This window comes from Felis catus, chromosome X (genome assembly GCF_018350175.1).
Source record: "Felis catus isolate Fca126 chromosome X, F.catus_Fca126_mat1.0, whole genome shotgun sequence".
Taxonomy (NCBI): Eukaryota; Metazoa; Chordata; class Mammalia; order Carnivora; family Felidae; genus Felis; species Felis catus.
Genome location: NC_058386.1, coordinates 72527556 through 72554405, shown reverse-complemented (window position 1 = coordinate 72554405; position 26850 = coordinate 72527556). Strand labels below are relative to the sequence as shown.

Below are 26850 nucleotides of genomic sequence, written 5' to 3'. Positions count from 1 at the left end.
AAAACAAAATACAGCAGGGAGTAAAAAAAACTTGCCATTGGTCTTGGTAAAAATTTGTTTTAGATATGACACCAAAAACACAGGCAATTAAAAAAATCAATAAAAGAGAATATATCAAACTAAAAACCTTCTGCACAACAAAAGAAACAATAAAACGGAAAAGAAAACTACTGAATGAAAGATAATATTTGCAAATCAGATACCGAAAAAAAGGTTAAATAACTTGTGTGTGTGTGTGTGTATGTGTGTGTGTGTGTACAGAGAAATAGGGAGGGAGAGAGAGAGAGAGAAAGAGACAGAGGGAGAGAAATCATATAATTCAATAGCAAAAACAAACAAAAAATCTAATGAAAAATGGGCAAAGGAAAGAGAATGGCATGGTATATTCAGATGCTGAATGGGGAAAATCTGCAGCAAAGAATACTCTATCCAACAAGACTGTCATTTAGAATAGATGGAGAAATAAAGAGTTTCCCAGACAAATAAAAAATAAAGGAGTCCATAACCACTAAACCAGCTGTGCAAGATATTTTAAAGTGTCCACTTAGAGTGAAAAGGAGAGACCAAAATGACAAAGATAGGAAAGGTTCAGAGAAAATCTCCAGAAACAAAAACAACAAAACAAGTTAAAAATGCCACTATTACATACCCATCTATAATAGCTTTAAATGTAAATGGACTAAACACTCCAATCAAAATACATAGGAGGCTGGGCTCACTGCGTCCTGCTGATCACTTATATTCCACCCACATCTGCCCAATATACCCAGAAAACTGCCAGAAGATAGCAGAAGGGACTCTCCAGAGCCAAGCATAGATGAGAGGCCCACAGAAGAGGGTAGGAAGGGTGGAGAGGTGGTGCTAGCTACATGGACTGTCAGGAGGGAGCCAGGGAAGTAGAGGGGCAGTCAGTCCACCTGGCAAGGCAGAGCCCCCGAGTCTGGCTTGCAAAAGTGGAGGGGCCAGACGGAGTGTGTTCTGACAGCCAGTGGGACTTAACATCTGAAATATTAGAAGTCAACAGCTCTGCTTGGAGAGCAGAGAGCAGGAGGGCTAAAGGACAACGAAAGGGACAGTTGTTGAGCCCTGGAGGACAGAGCTCAGCTTGGCGGAGGAACAAAGGCGCTGGGAAGCACCATCTCCCTTGCCCATCCCCCAGACAAAATCCCAAAGGGAACCCGACATGAACTTGCTTTCACCGCAAACACCCAATGCTGTGCTTCTGCGGATTCATCCCTCCGACAGGTCTGCCTCCCTCCCGGTGCCACAGGGCTCCTCCAGAAGTGGACAACTGAAGGCAAAGTGAGCTGAGCCTACCCCTCCTGCCCCTGTGCACCTTGCAGATCCACCCCCACTAAGACACCAGATGCCATCGAATCAGCACCACAAGCCTGGCAGTGTGCAAGTAGCCCAGACAGGCCACATGACTCCACAGTGAGTCCTGCCCCTGGGAGAGGGGAAGATAAGGTACACACCAGTCTGACTGTGTTCCCAGAAGTGGGCTGGGGGCAGACAGCTGGTCTGACTGCGGCCCCACCTACCAACGGAAGTTACTCCAGAAAGCACAGAAGAAGAGCCCTGAAGTTCTGTACCACTCCAGGGACTATCCAAAATGATGAAACAGAAGCATTCTCCACAAAAGAAACTCCAGGAAGTAGTGACAGCTAATGAACTGATCAAAAACGATTGAAGCAATATAGCAGAAAATGAATTTAAAATAATAGTTATAAAATTAATCGCTAGCCTTGAAAAAAGTATAGAGAACAGCAGATACTCTATTACTACAGGGATCAAGGGAAAAAGAAAGTCATGAGGAGCTAAAAAAATGCTATAAATGAGCTGCAAAATAAAATGGAGGTGACCACATCTCGGAATGAAGAGGCAGAGGAGAGAATAGGTGAATTAGAAGATAAAATTATGGAAAAAGAAGAAGCTGAGAAAAAGAGAGATTAAAAAATCCAGGAGTATGAGGGGAGAAAATTAAGAGACAGAATTAAACGAAATAATATACACATAATTGGGATTCCAGAAGAGGAAGAGAGAAGGAAAGGTGCTGAAGGTGTACTTGAAATCATAGCTGAGAACTTCCCTGAACCAGGTAAGGAAAAAGGCACTGAAATCCAGGAGGCACAGAGAACTCCCTTCAGACGTAACATGAATCGATCTTCTGCACGACATATCATAGGGAAACTGGCAAAATACAAGGATAAAGAGAGAATTCTGAAAGCAGCTAGGGATAAACGTGCTGTGACATATAAAGAGAGACTGATAAGACTGATGGATTTGTCTACTGAAACATGGCAGGGCAGAAAGGAATGGCAGGAAATCTTCAATGTGATGAACAGAAAAAAAATGCAGCCAAGAATCCTCTATCCAGCAAGTCTGTCATGTAGAAGAGAAGGAGAGATAAAGGTCTTCCCAAACAAATAAAAACTGAAGGAATTTGTCACCACGAAACCAGCCCTACAAGAGATCCTAAGGGGGACCCTGTGAGACAAAGTCCCAGAGACATCACTACAAGCATAAAACATACAGACATCACAATGACTCTAAACCCGTATCTTTCAATAATAACACTGAATGTAAATGGATTAAATGTGCCAACCAAAAGACATAGGGTATCAGAATGGATAAAGAAACAAGACCCATCTATTTGCTGTCTACAAGAGACTCATTTTAGACCTGAGGACACCTTCAGATTGAAAGTGAGGGGATGGTGAACTATCTATCATGCTACTGGAAGTTAAAAGAATGCTGGAGTAGCCATCCTTATATCAGACAAACTAGACTTTAAATTAAAGGCTGTGTCAAAAGATTAAGAAGGACATTATATAATAATTACATGGTCTATCCATCAGGAAGAGCTAACAATTATAAATGTCTATGTGCCGAATAGAGGATCCCCCAAATATATAAAACAATTACTCATGAACATAAGCCACCTTACTGATAAGAATGTGGTAATTGCAGGGGACTTTAATACTCCACTTATAACATTGGATACATCATCTAGACACAGGATCAATAAAGAAACAAGGGCCCTGAATGATACACTGCATCAGATGGACTTGACAGATATATTTAGAACTCTGCATCCCAAGCAACAGAATATATTTTCTTCTCGAGTGCACATGGAACCTTCTCCAATATAGATCACATACTGGGTCACAAAACAGCCCTTCATAAGTATACAAGAATTGAAATCATACCGTGCATACTTTCAGACCACAATGCGATGAAGCTTGAAAACAACCACAAGAAAAAGTCTGGAAAACCTCCAAAAGCATGGAGGTTAAAGAACACCCTAATAAAGAATGAATGGATCAACCAGGCACTTAGAGAAGAAACTAAACAATAAATGGAAACAAATGAAAATGAAAATACAACAATCCAAACGCTTTGGGATGCAGCGAAGGCAGTCCTGAGAGGAAAATACGTTGCATTCCAGGCCTATCTCAAGAAACAAGAAATATCCCCAATACAAAATTTAACAGAACATCTAAAGGAAATAGAAGCAGAACAGAAAAGACACCCCAAACAGCAGAAGAGAAATGACAAGGATCAGAGCAGATTAAAAAATATAGAATCTAAAAAAAAACTGTAGAGCAGATCAATGAAATGAAGAATTGGTTTTTTGAAAAAAGTAAACAAAACCGATAAACCTCTAGCCAAGCTTTTCAAAAAAAAAAAGGTATTTGAACAAAATAGATAAAATCATGAATGAAAATGGAATTCTTACAACCAATCCCTTATAAATACAAGCAATTATCAGGGAATACTATGAAAAATTATATGCCAACAAACTGGACGACCTGGAAGAAATGGACAAATTCCTAAACACCCACACTCTTCCAAACTCAAACAGGAAAAAATAGAAAACTTGAACAGACCCATAATCAGCGAAGAAATTGAATCCGTTATCAAAAATCTCCCAACAAATAAGAGTCCAGGACCAGATGGCTTCCCAGGGGAATGCTACCAGACATTTAAAGCAGAGATAATACCTATCTTTCTCAAGCTATTCCAACAAATAGAAAGGGAAGGAAAGCTTCCAGACTCATTCTATGAAGCCAGCATTACTTTGCTTCCTAAACCAGACAGATACCCAGTAAAAAAAGAGAACTACAGGCCAATATCCCTGATGAATATGGATGCAAAAATTCTCAATAAGATACTAGCAAATCAAATGCAACAGCATTTAAAAAGAATTATTCACCATGATCAAGTGGGATTCATTCCTGGGATGCAGGGCTGGTTCAACATTTGCAAATCAATCAGCATGATACATCACATTAATAAAAGAAAAGAACCATATGATCCTGTCAATCAATGCAGAAAAGGCCGTTGACAAAATCCAGCACCCTTTCTTAATAAAAACCCTCGAGAAAGTTGGGATAGAAGGAACATACTTAAACATCATAAAAGCCATTTATGAAAAGCCCACAGCTAGCATCATCCATAATGGGGGAAAACTCCTGAGACCAGGAACACGACAGGGATGTCCACTCTCACCGCTGTTGTTTAACATAGTGTTGGAAGTTCTAGCATCAGCAGTCAGACAACAAAAGGAAATCAAAGGCATCAAAATTGGCAAAGATGAAGTCAAGCTTTCACTTTTTGCAGATGACATATTATACATGGAAAATCCGATAGACTCCACCAGAAGTCTGCTAGAACTCATACATGAATTCAGCACAGTTGCAGGATAGAAAATGGATGTACAGAAATCAGTTGCATTCTTATACACTAACAATGACGCAAAAGAAAGACAAATAAAGAAAGTGATCCCATTCACAATTGCACCAAGAACCATAAAATACCTAGGAATAAATCTAACCAAAGATGTAAAAGATCTGTATCCTGAAAACTAGAGAAAGCTTATGAAGGAAATTGAAGAAGATATAAAGAAATGGAAAAAGATTCCGTGCTCATGGAGTGGAAGAATAAATATTGTCAAAATGTCAATACTACCCAAGCCTATCTACACATTCAATGCACTCCCAATCAAAATTGCACCAGCATTCTTCTCAAAGCTAGAACAAGCAATCTTAAAATTCATATGGAACCACAAAAGGCCCCGAATAGCCAAAGGAATTTTGAAGAAGACCAAAGCAGGAGGCATCACAATCCCAGACTTTAGCCTCTACTACAAAGCTGTCATCATCAAGACAGCATGGGATTGGCACAAAAACAGACACATAGACCACTGGAATAGAATAGAAACCCCAGAACTAGACCCACAAACGTATGGCCAACTCATCTTTGACAAAGCAGGAAAGAACATCCAATGGAAAAAAGACAGTCTCTTTAACAAATGGTGCTGGGAGAACTGGACAGCAACATGCAGAAGGTTGAAACTAGACCACTTTCTCACACCATTCACAAAAATAAACTCAAAATGGATAAAGGACCTGAATGTGAGACAGGAAACCATCAAAACCCTAGAGGAGAAAGCAGGAAAAGACCTCTCTGACCTCAGCCGTAGCAATTTCTTGACACATCTCCAAAGGCAAGGGAATTAAAAGCAAAAATGAACTACTGGGACCTTATGAAGATAAAAAGCTTCTGCACAGCAAAGGAAACAACCAACAAAAGTAAAAGGCAACTGACGGAATGGGAAAAGATATTTGCAAATGACATATTGGACAAAGGGCTAGTATCCAAAATCTATAAAGAGCTCACCAAACTCCACACCCGAAAAACAAATAACCCAGTGAAGAAATGGGCAGAAAACATGAATAGACACTTCTCTAAAGAAGACATCCGGATGGCCAACAGGCACATGAAAAGATGCTCAACGTCGCTCCTCATCAGGGAAATGCAAATCAAAACCACACTCAGATATCACCTCACGCCAGTCAGAGTGGCCAAAATGAACAAACCAGGAGACTATAGATGCTGGAGAGGATGTGGAGAAACGGGAACCCTCTTGCACTGTTGGTGGGAATGCAAATTGGTGCAGCCGCTCTGGAAAGCAGTGTGGAGGTTCCTCAGAAAATTAAAAATAGACCTACCCTATGACCCAGCAGTAGTACTGCTAGGAATTTACCCAAGGGATGCAGGAGTGCTGATGCATAGGGGCACTTGTACCCCAATGTTCATAGCAGCACTCTCAACAATAGCCAAATTATGGAAAGAGCCTAAATGTCCATCAACTGATGAATGGATAAAGAAATTGTGGTTTATATACACAATGGAGTACTACGTGGCAATGAGAAAGAATGAAATGTGGCCCTTTGTAGCAACGTGGATGGAACTGGAGAGTATTATGCTAAGTGAAATAAGCCATACAGAGAAAGACAGATACCATATGTTTTCACTCTTATGTGGATCCTGAGAAACTTAACAGAAACCCATGGGGGAGGGGAAGGACAAAAAAAGAAGTTAGAATGGGAGAGAGCCAAAGCATAAGAGACTGTTAAAAACTGAGAACAAACTGAGGGTTGATGGGGGGTGGGTGATGGGTATTGAGAAGGGCCCCTGTTGGGATGAGCACTGGGTATTCTATGGAAACCAATTTGACCATAAATTTCATATATTGAAAAAAAAGTACACTAGACAGTCACTCAGAGCCAGAGAACATATAACGGTCATAGGTTGAAGCAGATAAAAAAAATACAGTATTACTTAAATTGTTTTCTAACTCCACATTTATTTTCTATGGGATGTAAAAGAAAAATAATAAAATGTTTTATAAATCCATTAATGGATACACAATGTATGAATACACAATTTGTTACATCAATAACATAGTGGCAGTGGTACAAAACAGTGGAGGGATAGAAGTTTTGTATGCAATTGAAGTTAAGTTGATATCAACCCAAATTAACCTGATGTTACTTTAGGATTTTAAATGTAATCGCTATGGTATTCACAAAGAAGACATCTATGGAGTAGAGCTTAAATGAAATTGCAAGAGCATCAAAGTGTGTCACCACAAAAATCAAAGACACACACACACACACACACAGACACACACACACACACACACATACACACACACACACACACAGTAATGGAAGAAATTAAGGGTGGGAAACATCTAAGAGCTACAAAATGCAAGTAAGTAGATGGCAAAAGTAAGTCTTCCCTTATTAATTTATTTGAATGTGAAATAACTAAATTTTACAATCAAAAGATAGAAATTTGCAGATTTTTTTTAAAAAAATGAAACAACCCTATCCTGTCTACAGAAGATACACTATGCATCTAAAGACACAAATATGTTGAATGTGAAAGGAAGGAAAAAGATATTCTATGCAAATAGAAATAGATATAGAAATAAATATTCTATGCAAAAAAGAATAGCGGTGGCCATATTAGTATTAGAAAAGTAGTTTTAAGTAAAAAAATTCTACAAGAGAGAAAGATGGACATTATGCTTTCATTAAATGTCAACATGAAGAAGATAGAACAATAATAAGCATATATATACCAAACATTAGAGCTCCAAAGTATAAGAAGTAAATATTGACAGAATTTAAAGGAGAAATAGACAGGTCTACAATAAAACTCATAGACTTCAACACCATGCTTTAAATAACAGATAACACAATCAGAAGAACAATAAGTAGAAGATTCAACAACACTAAAAGTCCATTTGGCATGAATATATAGAGAACGCTTCAACCAACAAGAACAGAATACACATTTTTTTCTTACCTGAACATTAATAATTCTTCAGTTTATACCATATTTTAAGACCAAACACCAGTGTTAATATTTTAAAAATATTTAAATATTAAAATTATCCTTTCAGATACCAATTGAAAGAGTATTTAAATCAATAACAAAGGATAACTGAAAAATGCACAAAAATATAGAAAGTGAACAACACACACTTAACAATAATAAAGAATAAACCACCAAAAAACTAGAAAATACCTTCAGACAATTGAAATTAAAACACAATATTTTAAAACTACATGAATGTTGTATAAAGGTTGCCTAGAGTATAGAACCAATAAGATGCCTATATATAATAAAATATTTATTATAAGGAAATTGGATCATGCAATTGTGGAGGCTAAGAAATCCTTTGATCTGGCATATGCAAGCCTGAGATCTAGAAAAGCCAGTAGTATATTTCAGTCTCAGAAGGCCCAGGAACTAAGGGAGCTGATAACAGATTCTAGTTTGGATCTGTAGGCCTGAGAACCAGGAGAGATAGCGGCAAGAAAGATTGCTGTCTTAGCTCAAGCATACAGGAAGCAAAGAGTGAATTTCTCCCCCTCTGTTTTTTATCCAGTTCAGGCCCTCAACACTGGATGATGACTGCTCACATTGGGAAGAACAATCTACTTTACTGACTCCATTGATTGAAATGCTAATCTTTAAACACCCTCAGAGAAAAACCCAGAAATAGTGTTTAATTTGGGCTTCCCATACCTAGTGCAGTGACATATAATTATCACAGGTGCAGTGAAAACAGTACTAGAAGGAACACTTATGAGTATAAACACATATATAAAAAAGAAAATATATCTCAAATCAATTATCCAACTTTACAACAAAACAATTATCCAACTTTACAACTTAAGCAACTGAAAAAAGAATAAACTAAACCTAAAGTTATCTGAAGTAAAGAAATTTAAAACAATTAGAATAAAGGTAAATAAAATAAATATTAGAAAAAATAGAGAAAAATATGAAACTAAAAGTTGTTTTTTTTTTAGAAATGATCAATTAAATGAATAAATCTTTAGCTGGATTCACGAAAAGAGAGAAGATTCAAGTTAATAAACCATAAATAAAAGTAAAGATATTAGTATGAAATTTAGTGAAATAGAAAGGATTATAAGGAAGTTCTTTGAATAATAGTGTACTAAAAAATTGGATAATCTAGATGAAATACACAAATTCCTGGAAGCACAATTCCTAGAAGCACACACATTCCTAGAAAAAGTGAATCATTCTTTTATGAAGATGGTGCCAAAGGTGTAGAAGGAAGCCCTTGCTCCTCCCAAAACCAAAGCCAAAGCTTTTAAGGCCAAGAAAGTGGTGCTGAAAAGCATCCACAGTAACAAAAATAGAAGATTGACACATCACCTACATTCCCATGGTACAAGACACTGTGTCTCCAAAGACGGCCCAAATATCCTCAAAAAGGTGACCCCAGGAGAAGCAAATTTAACCATCATGCCATCATCAAGTTCACCTTGACTACTGAGTTAGCAATAAAAAAACCAGAAGATAGAAACACACTTGTGTTCATCGTGGATGTCAAGACCAATAAGAACCAGATCAAGGAGGCTGTGAAGAAGTTCTATGACGTTGAAATGGCCAAGGTCAACACCGTGATCAGACACAAAGGAGATAAAAAGGCATATGTTTTACTGGCTCTTGACTTTGATACTTTGGATGTTGCCAACAAAATTGGGGTCATGTAAATTGAGTCCAGCTGGCTAAATCTAAATATAAATTTTTCACTATAAAAAAGTGAATCATAAAGACAATGAAAATTTACATACAACAATAACTACTAAGGAGAATAGCTTTGTAATTAAAAACCTGACAAGCAAGAAAAGCCCAGGACTAGATGATTTCACTAATGAATTACTTTTAAAGAATTAACATAAATCCTCTTCAAACTCCTCCAAAAATGGAAGAGGAGGAAACCCTTCCCCACTCATTTTATGAAGTTGGATTAATCTGATACTACACATAGACAAAAGTACTACAAGAACAGAAATCTACAGACCAAATCCATTATGAATATTGATGTAAAATTCTTCAACAAAATACTGGGGAAATTAATTCAACAGAATATTAAAAAGATTAAACACCATGATCAAGTTGGATTTATTCCTGGAATGTAAGCTTGTTTCAACATGCCAGAATCAACATAACATATCACATTGTCAGAAGTTAAGAGGGGAAAGAAAACAATGATTACATAAAATGAATCAGAAAGAGTAGTAGACAAAATTCAAAATTATTTAATGATAAAAACACCCACAAAACTATAATAGAAGGAAACTGCCTCAAATGTAATAAAGGGCATATATGAAAAACCCACAGTTAACATCAGACTCAATTGTGAAAGGCTAAAAGCCTCTCTCCTAAGCTCAAGTATTAGACAAGGGCCCACATATTTTTTCCCTTCTACTCCACATAATTTTGGAAGTTCCAGCTAGAAAAGTTAGGCAAAGGATATAAATAAAAGTCACCCAAATTGGAAAGAAAGAAGTAAAATCATCTGTTTCCAAATAACATGGTATTACATGTAAAAAACAACCCTAAAGTTTCCACAAAACACAATACTAATAAACAAATCCATCCACCTGGAAGGACACAAAATCAGCAAGCAAAAATAAGTTGCACTTCAACATATCTATAAATGAAACTTCTGACAAAAATAACCCAAATGGTAGTAGGAGGAGAGAAATGGAATTATACTAAGTTTTTCATACTATATGTGAATTGGTTAAGCATCAACTGAAGGTAAACTGAAATAAGCTAAACATGTAAACTGTAAATCTTAAAGTAACAACCAACATTATAAAGCAAAGAATTACAGTTAAAACACAATGTAAAATATATTTAATCAATTCAAATAAAGCCTGGCACAGAGGAAATGAGTATCAATGAATACATGGGACAAAAATAGTAATTTGATATAAATAAACCTAACAGGTCAAAAATTACAATTAATTTATTTTTAAATGTTAATTTATTTATTTTGAGGGATTGGGGGAGGGAAGGGAGAAAGAGGCAGAGACAGAGACAGAGACAGAGAGAATCTCAAGAAGGCTCCGTTCTCACGGCACACAAGGGACTCAATCTCATGAAATGTGAGATCATGACCTGAGCTGAAATCAATAGTCAGATGCTTAATTGACTGAGACACCCAGGCGCCCCTACAATTAATTTAAATGTAAACCCATCTTACACTGTGGTAGGGTAAGATAGACATTCTCTGAAAACTTAAACAAGGAAGGCTCAATTCAATGCTGCCTTTAGGGAATACACTTTAAATATAAAGACAAAAATAAGTTAAAAGTAAATAGATAAAGACACCATAGGGGGAAAAAAAAAAAAGAAATGTGGTTTGGTCGCATTAATATCAGATTAAGTTATCTTTTTTTCTCTTCCAATATTTTTGCCTTCTCTCTATTAATATGGTCCCATTCAATATCACTTAATTTCTTCTCCTCTCTTAACATACCTTATAATATTACTGTCACACATTTCACTTATCTCTAAGATGTAATCACTAAATACACTGTTGCTATGATTATTTTCAACAAACTGATACATCAAACAAATACATTAGATCAATTAAGGTTAAGAAAAATATAGTATTTTATTTTGCTTTTAATTTTTCATTCTCTAATATTCTTTCTTATGACAATCAGTTTGTGGTTGCTATGGGCAGATTACTTGTTCTCAAAATTCATGTTGAGACCCTAAACCATTATGTGGCTCTATTGGAGATAAAATCTTTTAAATAAATGATTAGAGTACATGAGGTCATAAGGATAGGACCATGATCTGATAGATTAATATCTTTATAAAAGAGACACACGAGAATCCTGTCTTTTTTTCCCCACATGCATAAATGTTCATGTGAACATACAGTCATATGATGGCCACTTAAAACACAGAAAGAGAGATCTTACCAAAAATAACTGGCCAGATTCTTGATCTTGGAGTTACCTGCCACAGAACTATGAGAAGATAATTTTTTCTTTAATTAAAAAAAAAGCAGTTATTCTTCTATGTGCTAAGACAGAATAGTCTGAAAATAAAATTAGAAAAATTTACAAAACTTGTAAAAGAATAAAATAGTGAGGAACAAACTTAGCCAAGGAAGAGTGATATTAGTACCCTGAAAACTATAAAACATTGCTGAAAAATATTAAAGATCACAAATATAAGGTCATCTTGTATTCATCAAATGGAAGATTTAATATAATCAAGATATCAATACTACGAGAATTATCTACAGATTCAATGCAATCCTTATCAATCTCTCAACTATTTTTCTATAGAAATAGAAAATCCATCCTAAAATTCATATAGAATATCAATAAACCCCAAATAGCCAATAAATCTTGAAAATAATAACAAAGTTGAAGGACTCACACCTCCTGATTTCAAAACTTAACTATGAAGCTACATTAATCAAAACAATGCACTACTGGAATAGAGACATATATATTTATATATACTGATGGAAGAGAATAGAGTGTCCAGAAACAAACCCTAACATATATGGTTTTATGATTTTCAACAACAAGGGTTCCAAGAAAATTCAACAGGGAAAGGCAGTCTCTTCAATAAATTGTGCTGGGAAAACTGAATATCCACATGTAAAAGAGTTTGACCATTGCCTTACACTACATACAAAAATTATTGAGAATGGATCAAAGGGGAAACTTTCAGCTAACATTATAATACATTTAGAAGAAAATTTAGGGAAAAAACTTCATGATACTGTATTTGCCTATGTATTCTTGTCTGTGACACCAAAAATACAGATTACAATAATATACATACATTGGGTTTCATCAAAATTAAATTTTTATGCATCAAAGACCAATTTGATAATAAATTATATATAGAAATTAAAAATAAAAATTTTAATACATCCAAAAACATTAAAAAGTATTATTATTTCTTCAAATAATAAAAGGATAATCATTAACAAAAAGACTAGTATCAACAGAATGAGAAAGCAATCCACAGAATGGAAGAAAATATTCACCAATCAGATACCTGACATTTAATTAATATCCAGAACATATACGGAACCCTTATAGCTTAATAAGAAAAAAATCCAGTTAAAAAATGGGCAAATGACTTGAATACACATTTGTGTAAAGAAGATATGCAAATGACAAGTAAACACAAGCAAAAATTCTCAACATCAATAATCAGTGGAGCAATGTAAATCAAAACCACCATGAGATACCACTGCACCTCATTATGATGGCTATCACCAAAAAAAAATATGTATATATATATATATATATATATATATATATATATATAATAAAATAAAATTAAAGTAAAATAAAATAAACAAATGTACCAAGAATTAGCACAAATGTGGAGAAATTCAAACCCTTGTGAATTGCTGGTAGGTATGTAAAATGGTGCAGTCACTGTAGAAAATATGGCAGTTCCTCAAAAAATTAAACATTAAATTACCATAATGATCCAGCAATTTCATTTCTTGGTATATACCCAAAACAACCGAAAGCTGGGTCTTGAACAGGTATTTATATACCAATGTTTATATACATATAATATTCAATAGCCAAAGATGGAAGCAATCCAGCAACAAATGGATAAAAAAGTGGTATGTACATGCAATAAAGAATTGTTCAGGTGTAAAAAGGAGTAAAATTCTGATACATGCTACAACATGAATGAATCTTGAAAGCATGCTGAATGAAAGAAAAAAGACACACAAAAAAACAAATATTGTATGATTCTATTTATATGAGGTAGCTAGAATAGTCAAATTCGTAAAGACAGAAATCAAAATAATCGTTACCAGGGGCTGAGGATGGGAAAGAATGGAGAGCCATTGTTAATGGGTACAGAATTTCAGGTCTGGATGATGAAAATATTCTGGAGTAGATAATGATGATGGTTATATTACAATGTGAATGTACTTAATTCTACTGAAGTGTACACTTTAAAAATGATTAAAATAATAAATATTATGTTATGCATATTTTAACACAAAAAATATATATGTTATTATGAAAGCAGTTATATTATAAAAATGAATAAAATATAAAACATCAATATAGCAAATCATATATATGTATATATATCAATTATGTAGGAAAATCTAAGATTAAAAAATGTAAAAGTACAAGCCAGCATAAAGTTATCTGACTTTTTGTTTTCCAATTTTTAGTTTTCCTCAAATTTTATTATTTTTTTTTAATTTTGAAGTTTTATTTTAATTCCATTTAGTTAACATACAGTATTATGTTAATTTCAGGTGTACAATATACTGATTCGACACTTCATATAGCATCCAGTGGTCATCACAATTGCACTCATGAATCGCCATCAACTATTTAACCCATCCCCACACAACCCTCCCCTTGAGTAACCATCAGTTTGTTCTTTATAATTAAGAGACTGCTTTTTGATCTCTCTCTCTCTCTCTCTTTTTTACCCCACTTTGCTTATTTGTTTTGTTTCTTATATTCTACATATGAAAGAAATCATATGCTATTTGTCTTTCTCTGACTGACTTGTTTCACTTAGCATTATACTCTCTACTTCCATCAATATCGATGCAAATGTCAAAATTTCATGCTGGTTTATGACTGAAGATTATTGTTTGTATATATGTATACATATACACTCACATATCTCCTTTACTCGTTCATCAATTGATGGACATTTGGGCTGCTTCCACATTGTGGCAATTGTAAATAATGCTGCTATAAATATAGGGGTGCATGTACACTTCTGAATTAGTGCTTTTATATTCTTTGGGGAAATGCCCAGTACCACCATTACTGAATCATGAGGTAGTTCTATTTTTAACTTTTTGAGGAATCTCCATATTGTTTTTCACAGTGGCTGCACCAGTTTGCATTCCCACCAACATGGTAAGAGGTTTCCCCTGTCTCCACATCCTTGCCGGCACTTGTTTCTTATGTCGTTGATTTCAGACTTTGGGACAGATGTGAAGTGATATCTCATTGTAGTTTCTTTTTAAGTTTGTTTATTTATTGGTTTGTTTGCTTATTTTGAGAGACAGAAAGAGTGCAAGCAGGGTGAGAGGCAGAAAGAGAAATAGAGAGAGAGAGTCCCAAGTAAGCTCCACCCTGCCAGCACAGAGCCCAATGTGGATAGAACTAGATCTCACAAACATGAGATCATGACCTGAGCTGAGATCAAGAGTCAGACACTTAACTGATTGAGCCACCCAGGTGTCCCTCATTGTAGTTTTGATCTACATTTTCAACATGGTAAGTGATGATGAGCATCTTTTCATGTGCCTGTTGGCCATCTGTATGTCTATTTTGGAGAAATGTCCATTCCTTTCTTCTGCCCATTTTCTAATTGGACTATTTGGTTTTTGGGTGCTGAGTTTTATAAGTTCTTTATATATTTTGGATACATCCCCTATTATTTGTAAATATCTTCTCTCATTCCTTAGGCTGTTTTTCAGTTTTGTTCATTGTTTCATTTGCTGTGCAGAAACTTTTTATTTTGATGTAGTCCCAATAATTTATTTTTGCTTTTGTTTCCCTTCCTTAGGAGACCTATCAAAACAAAGTTGCTATGGCCAGTGTCAAGGAAGTTACTGCTTGTACTCTTTTCTGGGATTTTTATGGCTTCATGTCTCACATTTAGGTCTTTAATCCATTTTGAGTTTATTTTTCTCTATGATGTCAGAAAATGGTACAGTTTCATTTTTTCCATGTTGCTGACCCGTTTCCCCAATGTCATTTATTGAAAATACTGTCTTTTTCCCATTCAATATACTTTCTTGCTCTATTAGAGACTAATTGACCATATAATTGTCGGTTCATTTCTGGGTTTTCTATTTTCTTCCATTGATCTATGTGTCTATTTTTGTGCCAGTACTGTACTGTTTTGATTACTATAGCTTTGCAATACAACTTGAAGTCCAGAATTGTGATCCTTCCATCTTTGATTTTCTTTTTCAAGATTCCTTTGGACATCAGAGGTCTTTTCTGGTTCCATACAAATTTTAGGATTTTTTTTTCTAGTTCTGTGAAAAATCCTGGTGGTATATTGACATGGATTGCAATAAATGTGTAGATTACTTTTGACAATATAGACATTTTAACACTATTTGTTCTTACAATCTATGACAATGGAATGTCATTGCATTTCTTTGTGTTATTTTCAATTTTTTCCATAAGTGTTTTATCATTTTCAGAGTACATATATTTCATCGTGTTTGTTAGGTTTACATCTAGGTATCTTACTATTTGGAATCATTTTCTTAATTTCACTTTATTCTGCTTTATTTTGGATATATATATATATATATATATATCCAATTGATTTGTGTATATTGATTTGTGTATATTGATTTTATATCCTGAGACTTTACTGATTATTTTTTTTTATCAGTTCTAGGAGTTCTTCAGTGGAGTCTTTCAGGTTTTCTAAATACAGTATCATGTCATTTCCAAATAGTGAAAATTTGACTTCTTTCTTGCCAATTTAGATGCCTTTTATCTCCTTTTTTTTTATTGTCTGATTGCTTTTGCTAGGACTTCCAGTATGATGTTGAATGAAAGTAGTGAGAGTGGACATTCTTTTGTTTTTCCATGAAGTAGGGTGTTAGCTGTGGGTTTTTCATAATGGCCTTTATTATGCTAAGGTATGTTCCTTCAAAACTACTTTGTTGAGGGTTTTTATAATGAATGGATGTTGTTGTTAAATGCTTTTTCTGCATCATTTGAAATAATCATATGTTTCCTATCCCTTCTCTTATTGATGTGATGTATCATACTGATTGATTTGTAAATATTGAACCACCCCTGCAGCCCAGGAATAAATTCCACTTGATCATTGTGAACAGTTTTTAAAAATATATATATATATATATTGTTGAATTTAGGTTGTTATGATTTTGTTGAGAATTTTCGTCTCTATATTCATCAGGGATACTGGCCTGTCCTCTCTTTCAGTGGTATCCTTATCTGGTTTTGGTATCAGGGAAATGCTGGTCTCAGAATGAATTTGGAAGTTTTCCTTCTTTTTCTATTTTTTGGAATAATTTGAGAAGAATAGGTATTAACTCTTCTTTAAATGTTTAGTAGAATTCGCCTGTGAAGAACACTGATCCTGGACTTTTGCTTTGGGGGATTTTGTCTGTTTTGTTTGTTTTGTTTGTTTGTTTGCTTGTTTTTGCTTTTTGGTTACTGATTGAATTTCTTTGCTTATTATCAGTTTGTTTAAATTTTCTATTTCTTCTTGTTTCAGTTTTGGTAGTTTATTTGTTTCTAGGAATTCATTCTTTTCTTCTAAGTTGTCCAATTTGTTGGCATATAGTTTTTCATAATGTTCTTTTATTTGTATTTCTGTGATGTTGGTTGTTATTTCTCCTCTCTCATTTATGTTTTTATTTATTAGGGTCAATTTTATTTTCTTTTTGATAAGTATGGCTACAGATTGATAAATTTGTTATTCTTTTTTTAAAAAAATAATGTTTTTATTTATTTTTGAGGGAGACAGAAATACAAAACATGAGCGGGGAGGGGCAGGGAGCAAGGGAGACAGAATCTGAAACAGGCTTTAGGCTCTGAGCTGTCAGCACCGAGCCCAACGCGGGGCTCGAACTCACAGACCATGAGATCATGACCTGAGCTGAAGTTGGACCCTTAACCAACTGAGCCATCCAAGCGCTCCGATTTTGTTCATTTTTTCAAAGAAGCAGTTCCTGGATTTGTTGATCTGTTCTACTATTACTGTTAGGTTTCTATGTCGTTTATTTCTGCTCCGATCTTTATTATTTCCTTCCTTCTGCTGGTTTTAGGTTTTTTTTTTTTCTTTTTTTTGTAGCTACCTTAAGTTTAAAGTTAGCTTACCTCTTTGGGATTATTCTTGCTTCTTGATGTAGTCCTGTATTGTTATAAATTTCCCTATTAGCATTCCAAATATTTTGGACATTTCTGTTTTCATTGTTATTTGTTTCTATGTATTTTACATTACTTAATTTCCTGGTTGACTCATTCATTGTTTAGTAGCAACATATAGATGGGTCTTATTTTCTTATCCCTTCTGTCACAATGTCTTTTGATTGGAGCATTTAGTCCATTTATATTCAAAGTAATTATTCATAGGTGTGTATTTATTGCCATTTTATTATCTGTTTTGTGGTTGTTTTTAAATATTTTATCTGATCCTTTCTTGTCTTTCTCTCTTTCAGTGGTATATTTGAATTTCTTTTTCTTCACTCTTTGCATATTTATTAGTGGTTTTTGACTTGTGGTTACGATTAGGTTGTATATAACATCTTTTGTATACAGCAATCTGTACTAATTTGATTTTAAGTTCGAACCCATTCTTCATTCCTCTCCTCCCCACATTTTTGGTGGATCATGCCATATTTTACATCATTTTATTTTGTGAGTCCTTTGGCCGGTATTTTACAAAAATATTCATTTTTACTGCTTTTGTATTTCCTACATTCTTGCTGTCACTTTTGGATTTTCCTTTCCACTCAAAGATTTCCCTTTAATATTTCTTGCAGAGATCATTTAGTGGTCATGAACCCCTTTTGCTCTATGTTTCTTTATCTGAAAAACTCTATCTCTCCATCTATTCTGAAAGATAGCTTTGCTGGATAAAGTATTCTTGGCTACAGATTTCCCCCAATGGTCACTTTGGATCTATCGTACCATTCTCTTCTGGCTTTGAAAGTTTCTGCTGAAAATCCCCCTGATATGCTTATGAATTTCCCATGTATATAACTGTCTCCTTTCGTCTTTCTGCTTTTAAGATTTTTTTCTTTATCACTATATTTTGCAAATTTAATTATAATATGTCTTAGTGTGGATCTGCTCTTGTTGATTTTGTTGAGGGTTCTCTATGCCTTCTTGATCTAGAGATCTGTTTCCTACCACAAACTGGGAAAGTTTTCAGCTGTTATCTCTTGAGATAAATTTTCTGCTCTCTTTTCTCTCTCTTCTTCAAGGACTCCTGTACTGCAAATTTAATCACATTTGATGAAGTCACTGAGTTCCCTAATTTGATTCTCACTTTGTATAATTCTTTTTTTTCTCTTTCTTTTTTATCTTTTCTTTTAATTTTTATTTATTTATTTATTTTTACTATATGAAATTTATTGTCAAATTGGTTTCCATACAACACCCAGTGCTCATCCCAAAAGGTGCCCTCCTCAATACCCATCACCCACCCTCCCCTCCCTCCCACCCCCCATCAACCCTCAGTTTTTTCTCAGGTTTTAACAGTCTGTTATGCTTTGGCTCTCTCCCACTCTAACCTCTTTTTTTTTTTCTTTTTTCCTCCCCCTCCCCCATGGGTTCCTGTTAAGTTTCTCAGGATGCACATAAGAGTGAAACCATATGGTATCTGCCTTCCTCTGTATGGCTTATTTCACTTAGCATCACACTCTCCAGTTCCATCCACGTTGCTACAAAAGGCCATATTTCATTTTTTCTCATTGCCACGTAGTATTCCATTGTGTATATAAACCACAATTTCTTTATCCATTCATCAGTTGATGGACATTTAGGCTCCTTCCATAATTTGGCTATTGTTGAGAGTGCTGCTATGAACATTGGGGTACTAGTGCCCCTATGCATCAGTACTCCTGTATCCCTTGGATAAATTCCTAGCAGTGCTATTGCTGGGTCATAGGGTAGGTCTATTTTTAATTTTCTGAGGAACCTCCACACTTCTTTACAGAGCGGCTGCACCAATTTGCATTCCCACCAACAGTGCAAGAGGGTTCCCGTTTCTCCACATCCTCTCCAGTATCTAATGTATAGTCTCCTGATTTGTTCATTTTGGCCACTCTGACTGGCGTGAGGTGATACCTGAGTGTGGTTTTGATTTGCATTTCCCTGATAAGGAGCGACGTTGAACATCTTTTCATGTGCCTGTTGGCCATCCGGATGTCTTCTTTAGAGAAGTGTCTATTCATGTTTTCTGCCCATTTCTTCACTGGGTTATTTGTTTTTCGGGTGTGGAGTTTGGTGAGCTCTTTATAGATTTTGGATACTAGCCCTTTGTCCAATATGTCATTTGCGAATATCTTTTCCCATTGCGTCCGTTGCCTTTTAGTTTTGTTGGTTGTTTCCTTTGCTGTGCAGAAGCTTTTTATCTTCATAAGGTCCCAGCAATTCACTTTTGCTTTTAATTCCCTTGCCTTTGGGGATGTGTCGAGTAAGAGATTGCTACGGCTGAGGTCAGAGAGGTCTTTTCCTGCTTTCTCCTCTAAGGTTTTGATGGTTTCCTGTCTCACATTCAGGTCCTTTATCCATTTTGAGTTTATTTTTGTGAATGGTGTGAGAAAGTGGTCTAGTTTCAACCTTCTGCATGTTGCTGTCCAGTTCTCCCAGCACCATTTGTTAAAGAGACTGTCTTTTTTCCATTGGATGTTCTTTCCTGCTTTGTCAAAGATGAGTTGGCCATACGTTTGTGGGTCTAGTTCTGGGCTTTCTATTCTATTCCATTGGTCTATGTGTCTGTTTTTGTGCCAATACCATGCTGTCTTGATGATGACAGCTTTGTAGTAGAGGCTAAAGTCTGGGATTGTGATGCCTCCTGCTTTGGTCTTCTTCTTCAAAATTCCTTTGGCTATTCGGGGCCTTTTGTGGTTCCATATGAATTTTAGGATTGCTTGTTCTAGTTTCGAGAAGAATGCTGGTGCAATTTTGATTGGCATTGCATTGAATGTGTAGATAGCTTTGGGTAGTATTGACATTTTGACAATATTTATTCTTCCAATCCATGAGCAGGGAATGTCTTTCCATTTCTTTAAATCTTCTTCAATTTCCTTCATAAGCTGTCTATAGTTTTCAGCATACAGATCTTTTACATCTTTGGTTAGATTTATTCCTAGGTATTTTATGCTTCTTGGTGCAATTGTGAATGGGATCAGTTTCTTTATTTGTCTTTCTGTTGCTTCATTGTTAGTGTATAAGAATGCAACTGATTTCTGTACATTGATTTTGTATCCTGCAACTTTGCTGAATTCCTGTATCAGTTCTAGCAGACTCTTGGTGGAGTCTATCGGATTTTCCATGTATAATATCATGTCATCTGCAAAAAGCGAAAGCTTGACTTCATCTTTGCCAATTTGGATGCCTTTGATTTCCTTTTGTTGTCTGATTGCTGACGCTAGAACGTCCAGCAGTATGTTAAACAACAGCGGTGAGAGTGGGCATCCCTGTCGTGTTCCTGATCTCAGGGAAAAAGCTCTCAGTTTTTCCCCGTTGAGGATGATGTTAGCTTTGGGCTTTTCATAAATGGCTTTTATGATCTTTAAGTATGTTCCTTCTATCCCGACTTTCTCAAGGGTTTTTATTAAGAAAGGGTGCTGGACTTTGTCAAAGGCCTTTTCTGCATCGATTGACAGGATCATATGGTTCTTCTCTTTTTTTTTTTTTTTTGTTAATGTGATGTATCATGTTGATTGATTTGCGAATGTTGAACCAGCCCTGTATCCCAGGAATGATTCCCACGTGATCATGGTGAATAATTCTTTTTATATGCCGTTGAATTCGATTTGCTAGTATCTTATTGAGAATTTTTGCATCCACATTCATCATGGATATAGGCCGGAAGTTCTCTTTTTTTACTGGGTCTCTGTCTGGTTTAGGAACCAAAGTAATACTGGCTTCATAGAATGAGTCTGGAAGTTTTCCTTCCCTTTCTATTTCTTGGAATAGCTTGTGAAGGATAGGTATTATCTCTGCTTTAAACGTCTGGTAGAACTCCCCTGGGAAGCCATCTGGTCCTGGACTCTTATTTGTTGGGAGATTTTTGATAACAGATTCAATTTCTTCGCTGATTATGGGTCTGTTCAAGCTTTCTATTTCCTCCTGATTGAGTTTTGGAAGAGTGTGGGTGTTCAGGAATTTGTCCATTTCTTCCAGGTTGTCCAGTTTGTTGGCATATAATTTTTCATAGGATTCCCTGATAATTGTTTGTATCTCTGAGGGATTGGTTGTAATAATTCCATTTTCATTCATGATTTTATCTATTTGGGTCATCTCCCTTTTCTTTTTGAGAAGCCTGGCTAGAGGTTTGTCCATTTTGTTTATTTTTTCAAAAAACCAACTCTTGGTTTCGTTGACCTGCTCTACAGTTTTTTTAGATTCTATAGTGTTTATTTCTGCTCTGATCTTTATTATGTCTCTTCTTCTGCTGGGTTTAGGCTGCCTTTGCTGTTCTGCTTCTAGTTCCTTTAGGTGTGCTGTTAGATTTTGTATTTCGGATTTTTCTTGTTTCTTGAGATAGGCCTGGATTGCAATGTATTTTCCTATCAGGACTGCCTTCGCTGCATCCCAAAGCGTTTGGATTGTTGTATTTTCATTTTCGTTTGTTTCCATATATTTTTTTAATTTCTTCTCTAATTGCCTGCTTGACCCACTCATTCGTTAGTAGGGTGTTCTTTAACCTCCATGCTTTTGGAGGTTTTCCAGACATTTTTCTGTGGTTGATTTCAAGCTTCATAGCATTGTGGTCTGAAAGTATGCATGGTATAATTTCAATTCTGGTAAACTTATGAAGGGCTGTTTTGTGACCCAGTATATGATCTATCTTGGAGAATATTCCATGTGCACTCGAGAAGAAAGTATATTCTGTTGCTTTGGGATGCAGAGTTCTAAATATAGCTGTCAAAGCCATCTGATCCAATGTCTCATTCAGGGCCCTTGTTTCTTTATTGACCGTGTGTCTCAATGATCTATCCATTTCTGTAAGTGGGGTGTTAAAGTCCCCTGCAATTACCACATTCTTATCAATAAGGTTGCTTACGTTATGAGTAGTTGTTTTATATATTTGGGGGCTCCGGTATTCGGTGCATAGACATTTATAATTGTTAGCTCTTCCTGATGGATAGACCCTGTAACTATTATATAATGTCCTTCTTCATCTCTTGTGACAGCCTTTAATTGAAAGTCTAGTTTGTCTGATATAAGTATGGCTACTCCAGCTTTCTTTTGGCTTCCAGTCGCATGATAAATTGTTCTCCATCCCCTCACTCTCAATCTAAAGGTGTCCTCAGGTCTAAAATGAGTCTCTTGTAGACAGCAAATAGATGGGTCTTGTTTTTTTATCCATTCTGATACCCTATGTCTTTTGGCTGGGGCATTTAATCCATTTACATGCAGTGTTATTATTGAAAGATACGGGTTTAGAGTCATTGTGATGTCTGTATGTTTTATGCTTGTAGTGATGTCTCTGGGACTTTGTTTCACAGGATCCCCCTTAGGATCTCTTGTAGGGCTGGTTTAGTGGTGACAAATTCCTTCAGTTTTTGTTTGTTTGGGAAGATCTTTATCTCTCCTTCTATTCTAAATGACAGACTTGCTGTTTAAAGGATTCTCGGCTGCATATTTTTCCTGTTTAGCACACTGAATATCTCGTGCCAATTCTTTCTGGCCTGCCAAGTTTCAAAAGAGAGATCAGTCACGAGTCTTATAGGTCTCCCTTTATATGTGAGGGCACGTTTACCCCTTGCTGCTTTCAGAATTTTCTCTTTATCCTGTATTTTGCCAGTTTCACTATGATATGTCGTGCAGAAGATCGATTCAAGTTACATCTGAAGGTTGTTCTCTGTGCCTCTTGGATTTCAATGCCTTTTTCCTTCCCCAGTTCAGGGACGTTCTCAGCTATTATTTCTTCAAGTACCCCTTCAGCACCTTTCCCTCTCTCTTCCTCCTCTGGGATACCAATTATGCGTATATTATTTCTTTTTACTGTATCACTTAGTTCTCTAATTTTCCCCTCATACTCCTGGATTTTTTTTATCTCTCTTTTTGTCAGCTTCCTCTTTTTCCATAACTTTATCTTCTAGTTCACCTATTCTCTCCTCTGCCTCTTCAAGCCGAGCCGTGGTGGTTTCCATTTTGTTATGCATTTCATTTAAAGTGTTTTTCAGCTCCTCGTGACTGTTCCTTAGTCCCTTGATCTCTGTAGCAAGAGATTCTCTGCTGTCCTGTATACTGTTTTCAAGCCCAGCGATTAATTTTATGACTATTATTCTAAATTCACTTTCTGTTATATTATTTAAATCCTTTTTGATCAGTTCATTAGCTGTTGTTATTTCCTGGAGCTTCTTCTGAGGGGAATTCTTCTGCTTGGTCATTTTGGATAGTCCCTGGCGTGGTGAGGACCTGCAGGGCACTTCCCCTGTGCTGTGGTGTATAACTGGAGTTGGTGGGCGGGGCTGCAGTCCGACCTGATGTCTGCCCCCAGCCCACCGCTGGGGCCACAGTGGTGTGTGCCTTCTCTTCCCCTCTCCTATGGGCGGGATTCACTGTGGGGTGGCGTGGCCCTTCTGAGCTACTTGCACACTGCCAGGCTTGTGATGCTGGGGATCTGGCATATTAGCTGGGGTGGGTAGGCAAGGTGCACGGGGGCAGGAGGGGCAGGCTTAGCTCACTTCTCCTTAGGTGATCCATTTCAGGAGGGGCCCTGTGACATTGGGAGGGAGTCAGATCCGCTGCCGGAGGTTTGGCTCCGCAGAAGCACAGAGTTGGGTGTTTGAGCAGAGCGAGCAAGTTCCCTGGCAGGAACTGGTTCCCTTTGGGATTTTGGCTGGGGGATGGGCGGGGGAGATGGCGCTGGCGAGCGCCTTTGTTCCCCACCAAACTGAGCTCTGTCGTCCGGGGGCTCAGCAGCTCTCCCTCCCTTTGTCCTCCAGCCTTCCCGCTTTCCGAGCAGAGCTGTTAACTTATGACCTCCCAGACGCTAAGTCGCGCTTGCTGTCGGAACACAGTCAGTCAGGCCCCTCGGCTTTTGCAAGCCAGACTCGGGGGCTCTGCTTGGCCGGCGAGCCGCCCCTCCTCCCCGGCTCCCTCCCGCCAGTCAGTGGAGCGCGCACCGCCTCGCCGTCCTTCCTACCCTCTTCCGTGGGCCTCTCGTCTGCACTTGGCTCTGGCAACTCCGTTCTGCTAATCCTCTGGCGGTTTTCTGGGTTATTTAGGCAGGTGTAGGTGGAATCTAAGTTGTTAGCAGGACACGCGGTGAGCCCAGCGTCCTCCTACGCCGCCATCTTCCCTCCCCTTTTTTTTCTCTTTCATTCAGCTTAATTACTTTCCATTACTCTTTTTTCTAGGTCATTAACTGTTCCTCTGGTTTTTCCAGCCGATTGTTCATTCCATTAAGCATGTTTCTCATTTCATTTATTGAGCCCTTTATCTCTGCTACGATGTTATTCCTTATGTCTGTGTTAAGAGTCTCAATCATGTCTTCTACTCTTTGCTCAAGTCCAGTGAGTAGCTTTATGACCATTACCTTAAATTCTCTACCATACATGTTACTTATGTCTGTTTTGCTTAGATCTATGACCATGACCTTGTCCTTTTCTTTCATTTAGGAAAAATTTCCATGTCTTCTCATTTTGTCTAAATCTCTGTGTCTGCCTCTCTGTGTTAGAAAATCTATGTATCTTGTTCTTGAGAGAATGGAATTATGAAGAAGAGGTCCCTTAGTACCCTCCCATGCAGTGTCCCCTGTTCCCCAGGGCCCAGTGTTTTGTGCAGTGTCTCCAGTTTGTGCTATGTGTGCTCTGCTATTGTGTTTTTGCTGTTTTATCCTTTAGGCCAATAGTCTGCAAAGGCTTTCTTTACCTGTTGTGAGTAGTGTTTGGTCCCTGGCCTGAATGTGGTGCATTAACTAGGTGTGCTCTGATCTGATTGTGACCTGAATCAGTGGCCACTGTCATTAGAACTGAGGCCCTTCAAAAACTACCTGGTCAGGAGATGCATGTGGGCGGGGGTTTGGGCAGGTCTTCAGGGGTAGTGGTTTCGCTGCACTGAGACTGAGGCAAGCTTGACTGTGAAGGGTGGTTCAGTAGGAATAGGGGATGGTACTTGGTGTAAGCAAGTTAGGTAGTAAATGTAGGGGTTGTGCTGAGTCCAACACTTTACTCTGTGTTTATGCTGAGAAGAGGTGGAGGGGAATGGTGCCTCCCAGTTCTTTTGTTCCCTGAGGGTTTTCTCCATGAATTATATACCTTTAGGATATGCTTTGCTCCTCAGGATATGCTTTGAGATGAGCATTTAACCTCCCCATTGAGTGCCCCTGGCACTCCTTAGATAACTGTTTCCATGCTGCATGTCCAAAAATTGTTTGCCCTGTTTTCTTTCCAAGAGCATGCCCTCCAGACTCTCTTTGAGTCAAGCCAGCTGACCTTTAGATGTCCAAGCTTTAAGCTCCACTATTTACCAGAAGTCACAAACCTTGGCCCCTTCTCAGTTTCCAAGCCAATTGCTATGGAAATTCATTTACTCCATGAACTCTCCTGTATGCTAGTCTCTCTTGGGACTATGGCTCCCTTCCCACCACAGTGGCCAGAATCTCTTTCTCTCCCAAACCATGTCTCCACATTTCCTACTTTCTTCAATGTGGCCTCTTCTCTACCTTTAGTTGTGGAGTTTGTTTTACCAGCCTTCAGGTTGATTTCTGGAGTATTTAGGATGATTTGGTAGTTATCTAGCTGTATTCATGAGATAAGGTGAGCCTACAGTCCTCTTACTCTGCTGTCATCTTCCTTTCTAATGATTTGTGTAGTTTTGTTATACGTTTTTATAACAGGAAGTATGGCTTTTCCAATTTTGTTCTTTATTAAATCTATCTGATCATTTATGATCCTTAAGATTCCATATGTATTTTAAGATGTTTAAAAAATTCTGCCAAATCAGGAGACTATAGATGCTGGAGAGGATGCGGAGAAACGGGAACCCTCTTGCACTGTTGGTGGGCATGCAAATTGGTGCAGCCGCTCTGGAAAGCAGTGTGGAGGTTCCTCAGAAAATTAAAAATAGACCTGCCCTATGACCCAGCAATAGCACTGCTAGGAATTTATCCAAGGGATACAGCAGTACTGATGCATAGGGGCACTTGTACCCCAATGTTTATAGCAGCACTCTCAACAATAGCCAAATTATGGAAAGAGCCTAAATGTCCATTAAGTGATGAATGGATAAAGAAATTGTGGTTTATATACACAATGGAATACTACGTGGCAATGAGAAAAAAATGAAATATGGCCTTTTGTAGCAACGTGGATGGAACTGGAGAGTGTGATGCTAAGTGAAATAAGCCATACAGAGAAAGACAGATACCATATGGTTTCACTCTTATGTGGATCCTGAGAAACTTAACAGAAACCCATGGGGGAGGGGAAGG

General features: G+C 37.0%; 1 protein-coding gene across 1 annotated transcript; it reads left to right on the top strand.

Annotated features, from left to right (window-relative positions):
• The first annotated feature begins 1183 nt into the window (after positions 1-1183).
• On the top strand, positions 1184-9389 carry LOC123383276 (60S ribosomal protein L23a-like). Its single transcript, XM_045050384.1, has 2 exons — positions 1184-1302; positions 9086-9389. The coding sequence occupies exons 1-2, from the start codon at positions 1184-1186 to the stop codon at positions 9387-9389; spliced, it is 423 nt and encodes a 140-aa protein (XP_044906319.1).
• The last annotated feature ends 17461 nt before the right edge of the window (positions 9390-26850 follow it).